The following is an 8,591-nucleotide window of genomic DNA, read 5'->3' as shown; positions in this document are numbered from 1 at the left end:
GCGTGATATGATGACGTGATAGGATGACACGATATGATTATGTAATTGAAGGTGTGTTGTAATAGCACAGCCAGGTGTCAGACTGTCACCTTTCCATTGGTCCACAAGGGAATCTCAAGTGTGGTAAGGACTGGAGTGTTCAACTCCGGTACGTTAGGGCCACAGTGTTTGAAAGCGGCCTTTGAAGGCTGGAGCTGTGCACCTGTGGGTGAGAGACTTAAATTCATATTCAATGTTTCATTCATGGGGGCAGACAAGAAATACATGTAGCCTATCCCCCAAGAGCTGCCATATCCCCTTAGCTTCCAGTACCTGGTATGAATATCAAATTGGCTGAGAATAAAAGCCAAAATCTCCATAAAATCAAAGCATAATGTGCCCTGATGTGAAGCTTACCATCCAGTACCATCCAGTTTTTAAAGACCCTGAACCATAAAGATCCAATACCATGCAGTTTGTAGAGTCCCTAGTGAGACTGGCCATGTAACATATTGTACAACCAGCATTCCTCTTGTATGGTGGCAGAAAGGTGAGTACCAGCTAGCGGGATACTGCAATGCCAGCGCTGAAGTACTATAGCACCACCCCTTCTGGAAAAGGTGAAAAAAAAGTGGGATATCCTTTTCTGTCACCCATTGGACAAATTATTATTGCACTCACCTCCATCTCACACATGACAAAGGATTGATGCATATGCAAGTTTGTTAAAATGGTCTACATCCATTGTTGCAGGCAGAGGTCTGGCCCAGAGGTCTGGCCCAGAGGCCATTTTAGCTGTTATATATATATATATATTAAATAATGATCTAAAAATATTGATGTGTAATGTTTTTAGACAAATGATGAGATGAGGATAGGTTGACTATTTTATTATTGATTGATGTATTTGTTATATGTTGTATTGTGCTGTTTTGTACTGATTAATGTGTTTAGTCTGTATTGTGTGTTTTCCATCAGGGACCAGGTTGGAAACAAGTGATTTTTGCTGTAACGTGTTATCCGTGTTATCTGTGTTATCCCCTGTGTTATCCCCTGTGTTGTATTCAGTGCATCTTTTTCCCAATCAATCAATATGGACATAATAATGTTATATTATAGTTTTTGTTTTTATAGTAATGAACAAATGTGTGACCACATGAGAAGACATGTGGAGGGGATACGCTGGTTAACATTTAACTCCGGGATTAGCTAAATATTTTACAAGAACATTGGTCATATTGTCTTCTATAGCATGTTTTTTATGAACATTACTTTGTGATAATATGGCCAGTCACATTTTACCATATTTATGTACAGTTGGGAAAGAGGTCAATGACATATAGTTGTCATGGACACAATGTATTCAGAACTCAACACTCTTATAAAAAAGGTTTCCAAAAGGGTTCTTTGGCTGTCCCCATACGAAACCCTTTTTGGTTCCAGGTAAAACCTTTTTGGGTTCCAGGCAGGTAGCCTAGTGGTTAGAGCGATGGGCCAGTAACAGAACGACTGCTGACAAGGTAAAAATCTGTCTTTCTGCCCCTGAACAAGGCAGTTAACCCACTGTTCCTAGGCCGTCATTATAAATAAGAATTTGTTCTTAACCTACCTGCCTTGTTAAATAAAAATACACTTTTGGGTTCTGTGTAGAACCCTCTGTGGAAAGGGTTCTACCTTGACCCAAAAAGGGGTTTTCAAAGGTTTCTCCTATGAGGACCTTCAGCCTAAGAACCCTTCTAGGTTCTAGATAGCACCTGAAGTGATCCAACAACGTCAGTATGAATATTGCAATGCTCAGCTTTTTAAAACACTGTAATGCAAAAAAGAATAATTACATTTTTTATAAGAACAATACTTTTCAATGTCTATACCATGAAGATTTCGGCTTATATTATGCCTCTCAATAAATGGAAGTAACTGTGTTGAATGTGTAGGCTATGTGGTCCTTAAACACACCAAGGGGTGGTCATGATCTCATTTCCAAGTTAAGCAGACGGTCTGTTGTCCCCACGTCAACACGGAATGGTTTACTCTCCTTTACTAATGGGTTTTTACCGATAGTTATGCTCTTACATCTATATGCAGTCAAATAGATGTTCAACCAACGGCACGTGGCTGGCACCATTCTGTGTCCTCACTTTGATCCGGTAAATAAGATAGGAAGTTATTCTATAGGCTAGTTGATTAATTAAAGTAACGATAGGCTATAGAGATTTTAGAGGGTGTTGTTTTCTGTAAGTAGTCTAATGCACCAGTAACAATTATTGTTGGATAAATATAACCAAGAGAGGGCGCTGAAACGTAAATCTTCCTCTAATTGTTCTAGCGCACAACACTAATAAATTATTACAAAAACATATAAATAATTCAAAATAATAAAGAAACCTTAAGACATGGTCGTTATAATTATGTTTTATGAAATCTACAGTGAAAAAAACATGGAACATGTTATTACTGATTAGGCCTATTTGTCATTTATCTGCCATGATTTTAAATGTTTATTTTTCATATTTGTTGTACTTTGTTTTTATTTTATAATTTCAAATAGGCCATTCCCTATTCCCTAGGCTACACCAAAATGTAAATTCGTTAGTGGCTGGATTGATTTTTATTCTAGCCTAAATCATTCTTACTTTTTACCTAAAGCCTATCAGCCGACATCGAGGCAATCCGTTAAATTGTCCGTGCTCAAACACATTGAATAAACTTTACTTTGTTTAAGGTATCTAGCTAACAGCAGCGCTTGTGTCCTGGGAAATCAATAGTCCACACCTTGACACACGCGCGCGTTCACGGACGACACTTTCTCTGGCCTATTTTAGTCCACACCTTGACACACGCGCGCGTTCACGGACGACACTTTCTCTGGCCTATTTTAGTCCACACATTCAATAGCAATAGAACCTATCAAGTGAAAATTACCTTGAAATTATAAAATGCAAAAACGTGGCAATATGTTTTGATATAGGCTACATATTATGGCCATATGTTGTTATTGCTTGCAATTGAGGTTGAAAATATCAATATTATTCTTAAGGGGACAGTAATATAAGTTTTTACCGTAAAACTGGTTGTGAAACCTGAATTGCTTAGGCTACGAATGATTCAGACTAATGGATCAAACTTAAACTAAATAAGTTCTCTATCACTTTACCAAAGCTATATGAAATTGGGTGGCTTAAGATGGAGTAGACTTCGATAAGATCGAGTAGACTAATGAAATAGTACATTACCTCGTCAAATACTCAACTAATTCTAGGTCCTTGGTGGAGGGGAAGAAAAACAATTAAGATGCATTTAAATTCCTTTTTCAAGCAACGTCTGAAAAGAACATCACAAGAGAAATAACGCATGATAAAAAAAAAGCAGCGCCAAAGCAGCAATTACCCCCCCCCCCTTCTGAAATTCAATAAGATTAAAATGAATATTTTTTATATGAGACTGTTCTTTTTATTCAGTGCAGGTGTACAATAGGGGGGCAAGTCGATGAGTCTCGCGCCTAGGTGTGAGGAGATTATTCAAATAGGGCAAGTGAAGAAGTAGGGATTGGAGGCTCGCCTGGCGCACAGAGCTATATCATAGCGTTTACAGCCAGCTCGGAACGTCATTTGAACTCCGGTCATCATCAGACGCTTTTCAGCGCCCGTGGGCACGGCTGGCTGAAAGACACACATGCGCCAGTCCTTGACTAAGGATCCTACCAACGACCCGAATACCCCGTGGTCCCAAATCACCGTTTGTTAGAGCGAGTTTTGCCATTTCTTCTGCGGAGAAACGGTTTGACAACTATTCGGAACTTCCATGATGCTTGGAGCAGTTAAAATGGAAGGACACGAACACACAGACTGGAGCACCTACTACGGAGAGCCCGAGGTGGGTACCTTAAATATCTTTTTTTCGTCTACAGCCGATCCCATTTTATACAACTCAATATTAGCCCAGAGATAATATTAACTTTGTGATCAAATATTGACTTGAGGCGCCTCCAAATCCTGCCCCATCTCTACGCACGGCACTATCCTAACGAAGTTGTGCTTGACATGTAGGGAAAACTTTTTACTCAGATTGTAATTCCATATGTCTACATTTATCTTTACAAAATCATACATAGTTGTGTCATTTTACCCAATGAGCAAACATTTGTTTAACCGTTTTGATTGGTGAACGATGAATTCAAATATTTGTGTTGGAGGTTCTATAATATTGTCCACACACTAGAACAATTTAATCAATTTTCTCTTTGTATTTAAGCTGATTACCGGACGTAAAATGTGGTGACAATTCTTCGTTTTTACTTGCTTGATGTAGGCTAGACATTTAAGCTATTGGTCACATCATCGAGTGAAATTTATATTTCTGTCAAGCAATTTGCTTTACCAAATTTAGCATTGGATTTCAGAAGATGGAACTGCGCCGGGATTGCTTGCTTTAACATCAATTTCGATCATTTATGTTTACCATTTTAATAATACTGATTATCATAGTGTTGCTGGTTGTTATTATTATTTTGCTGATATATTTGATATTATGTTATTATTATAGCTTTATTAGGTTCACTACACATGAACACTATCGACCCTTCCAGAACATCTCAAACAGGCTAACAATACTAACAATACTATCAATACTAACAATACTTGTTTTCTGTCTTGCTTTCCAGTGTTACACCTCGGTTGGCAACATGAACACAGGCCTGGGCATGAACTCAATGAACACCTACATGAGCATGTCGGGCATGAGCACCACGGGCAACATGGCAGCCAACCCCATGAACATGTCCTATGTCAACACGGCCATGAGCCCCTCCATGACCGGAATGTCACCGGGCACCGGAGCCATGAACGGCATGGGCGCTGGCATGACCGCTGGCATGACAGCCATGAGCGCCACGCTCAGTCCCAGCATGAGCCCCATGACCGCGCAGCCTCCGTCCATGAACCTTACGTCCTACGCCAACATGAACGCCATGAGCCCCATGTATGGACAGTCCAGCATCAACAGATCTAGGGACCCCAAGACATACCGGAGGAGCTACACTCACGCCAAGCCCCCGTACTCTTACATTTCTCTCATCACTATGGCTATCCAACAGTCCCCCAGCAAGATGCTGACGCTGGCCGAGGTCTATCAGTGGATCATGGATCTTTTCCCGTTTTACCGACAGAACCAGCAACGCTGGCAGAACTCAATTCGCCATTCTCTATCGTTCAATGATTGTTTCCTCAAAGTGCCTAGATCTCCGGATAAACCCGGTAAGGGCTCGTTTTGGACCCTCCACCCGGATTCGGGGAACATGTTCGAGAACGGCTGTTATCTGAGGAGGCAGAAGCGGTTTAAGTGTGACGGCCAAAAGAAGATGTGCAAGGAGTCAGGAAGGAAGACATCCGAGGGCGGCTCGAACAGCAGCTCGGAGAGTTGCAACGGCAACGAGTCCCCCCATTCCAACTCCTCCCCCAACGATCACAAAAGGTCTCTGTCAGACATGAAGTCGATTCAGGCTCTGAGTCCCGAGCACGCCGCCTCACCGGTGTCCCACTCCCAGGTGCATGGGCACCTCATGTCCCAGCATGACTCGGTCCTCGCACACGAAGCGCACCTGAAACCCGAGCATCACTACTCGTTCAACCACCCCTTCTCCATCAACAACCTCATGTCCTCGGAGCAACAGCATCACAAAATGGACCTAAAGACTTACGAGCAGGTGATGCACTATTCCGGCTACGGTTCCCCCATGGCCGGGGCCCTATCCATGGGTTCAATGGGAAAAATGGGCTTAGATTCCTCGTCAATACCCGCTGACGCATCTTACTATCAAGGCGTCTACTCCAGGCCTATTATGAACTCTTCATAAACTCTGTCCCCAAACAGAAAACGGACACTTTCCAGCAATTTGTACATTTGTAAAATGATAGTTTGTGCATGTAGGACTATTCAAGATATTTTTGACGTTTCCCACTGATTTAGTTGTCAAGTTGGTTTAGTAATTATTTTGTAAAGGGATGTTAATAATAATGTGACAAAATCTGTTCAAAATGCGGCGTTAAGAATGGACCAAAAGACAATAAGCCTAGTGTAAAATGCATCTGTATAGGCCCTACCTACCGGGTTTCTTAAATGAATTTAAATGCATCGTGGGAGACTGAAGTTCTTCAATCATTTGTGTAATTCTTATTTATGGCTTGTAAATGTGTGTTCTTGTAGTTGACGACAAGAACAGAATCTATATTAAAGTGTTATTTGGATTTTTTTTCTGAACACAATTTTGTTATTTACACAGTTGGTCTAGGCCTATTACGCATCAATAAAATAATAGGCCTATTATTATTATTAGTAGTAGTAGTAGTAGTATTAGTAATATTAGTAGCATTGGTATTATTATTATTATTAGTAGTAGTATTAGTAGTATTAGTAGCATTGGTAGTAGTAGTAGTAGTAGTAGTTGTAGTAGTTGTAGTAGTAGACCTAGTAATATGCAGCAGTGGCAGCTTCAGATATGTCTAATATTTTAAGATGACAATATTTTTTTCATATTGAAAATATCAACATCAGGTCTTCACTCTTATAAAAGTGTTCCGTTGTGTCCAATAAAATCATATTTAGGAGGAGTTACATCTTTAAACACCACGAAAAAGGCGCATTTTATTTGGTGACCTGTGTGCTCATAACGATACTGATAATCTAGTTGTGTAGTGAGGATGGAGGGAAAAAAGGTTTTGATCCTCTCAATGACCAAACCATTTTCGAAAACATAAAGAGCAAACTATAGGCCTATTGATAAGTGGCAAAATGTTGACAATGACAAAAAAACATGGCCAATATGTCAATATAAGAGTAGAAAAAGAGAGGCAAGCACTAGGTTTATGCACAATATCGAACATTTACGATTTCTTTCAAATGTTGGATTGCAGTTATTAATCTGCACCTTCATTTCGCTGAGATAAAAAAAAGTCTTACAACTATCTTATAAGTGTTTCTTTGTGCCTCCCATGGGTGACAAGTGGACCATTCTCACTTTGGCCAAAGATGTTTCATTTAATTCCATCTATCATATTGTCATATTTAAAATGTTAATGAAATTCATATAAATACTAATTAGGGTGCTGTAGCCTACTTGAAAAATAATAGGAAGGCCCGCTCACTGAATATGCTCCCAAATTCTATTTTTTATTTTATTTATTTCATCTTTATTTAACCAGGTAGGCAAGTTGAGAACAAGTTCTCATTTACAATTGCGACTTGGCCAATCACTGACAACGATCTTTGTCAGGTCAAACAGAATGAATGATCCCATCCACATGATCATTACGCAAATTATGATATAATTCATATTCACACAATTCCTACGCGAAAGAAACCAGAAAAATGGGCCTATTTATCCACATGGCTACTAGATATTTAGCAAACAACATAATATATATATATATATGAGGAGGAAACGTATATTAACTTGCTGTAGGATATGTTACAAACTTTGATTCCAAGTGACAGTGGTGAAATAGGGGTGGATGGAGGGCAGAGACAAGGATAGGCGTTGGAAATGGTCACAAGCAGTCAAGCTATGAGATCGAAGTGCACCAAACAACAATATCCAGCTCAGCTCAACACAGGCATGTGTTTTCTATCATAATATTATGCTAACGATCTTTTCAAACGTGATCTCAACAACAGTTAGGGGCGGCTCAATGTCAGATAGCAGAAACAACAACAGCAATGTTCAAATGTTCTTCATGCGATAAGGGCTTTATTATATTATTATATTAATAATTACTAGGCCTATACAAGTAATTACCTCGGCACACGGCTTTTGCTTTAGTCATGTCTTTAGTCATGTTACAACCTTAAAATGCATTATGAAACGTATTCATCAGTAAATCGCGCACGCACGCACGCACGCACGCACGGCACTGCACGCACGGCACAACACCACACACACACACACACACACACCACACACACACACACACACACACACACACACACACACACACACACAACACACACACACACACACACACACACCACACACACACACACAGGGTGAGTCCCTCCTGATGGAAGACACACTCATGTTGAGATCTTTGGATGAAATGTGTTTCATTATCACATAAAAGTGTCCCGTGGGGTCAGAGAATAGTTGTGGGGAAGGGGGCTGATTGAGAACAGTCTACTGAATGTGATGCTCCGCCTGCTTTCTTCTGTATCACTAAGCCATTGTCTAGGGGTACTTTTAAACTACTGAGAGATGCCTTCTCAATGAGCCTAAAGATAAGATATAGTTATAGTCGACATGATTCAAAATCCTTACATTCCCAAAACGGCAAGACACCAATTATTTTCCTCCACGTACCGGGGGATACCAAGCCACGTACTGGTGTACTTAGAAATCTAAGGGCAGGGAGTTTGTCCCTTTGCCAGATAGGACACTGCTTCACCTTCTGAACACGTAAAGGGTGCATGCGTTTATTCTCCAGTCCCTCTCACAAATCGTACTTTAAACACCCGTGATCTGCGAATAAACAAAGGCAGTAAACAATGGAGTGTAGGCTATGCCCACAATATAGGAAGTACATGCACAACCAAATTGCAGGAGTGTAAACTTTGAAGAGGACGTC

At 40.3% G+C, this 8,591-nt stretch overlaps 1 protein-coding gene across 1 annotated transcript; it reads left to right on the top strand.

The window, feature by feature from the left end:
* The first annotated feature begins 3,586 nt into the window (after positions 1 to 3,586).
* On the top strand, positions 3,587 to 6,073 carry LOC112071288 (hepatocyte nuclear factor 3-beta). The gene is made up of 2 exons (XM_024138755.2): positions 3,587 to 3,852; positions 4,640 to 6,073. The coding sequence occupies exons 1-2, from the start codon at positions 3,781 to 3,783 to the stop codon at positions 5,828 to 5,830; spliced, it is 1,263 nt and encodes a 420-aa protein (XP_023994523.1). The 5' UTR covers positions 3,587 to 3,780; the 3' UTR covers positions 5,831 to 6,073.
* The last annotated feature ends 2,518 nt before the right edge of the window (positions 6,074 to 8,591 follow it).

Source organism: Salvelinus sp. IW2-2015, unplaced genomic scaffold (assembly GCF_002910315.2).
Source record: "Salvelinus sp. IW2-2015 unplaced genomic scaffold, ASM291031v2 Un_scaffold1571, whole genome shotgun sequence".
Lineage (NCBI taxonomy): Eukaryota > Metazoa > Chordata > Actinopteri > Salmoniformes > Salmonidae > Salvelinus > Salvelinus sp. IW2-2015.
This window is presented reverse-complemented; position numbering and strand designations above follow the sequence as displayed.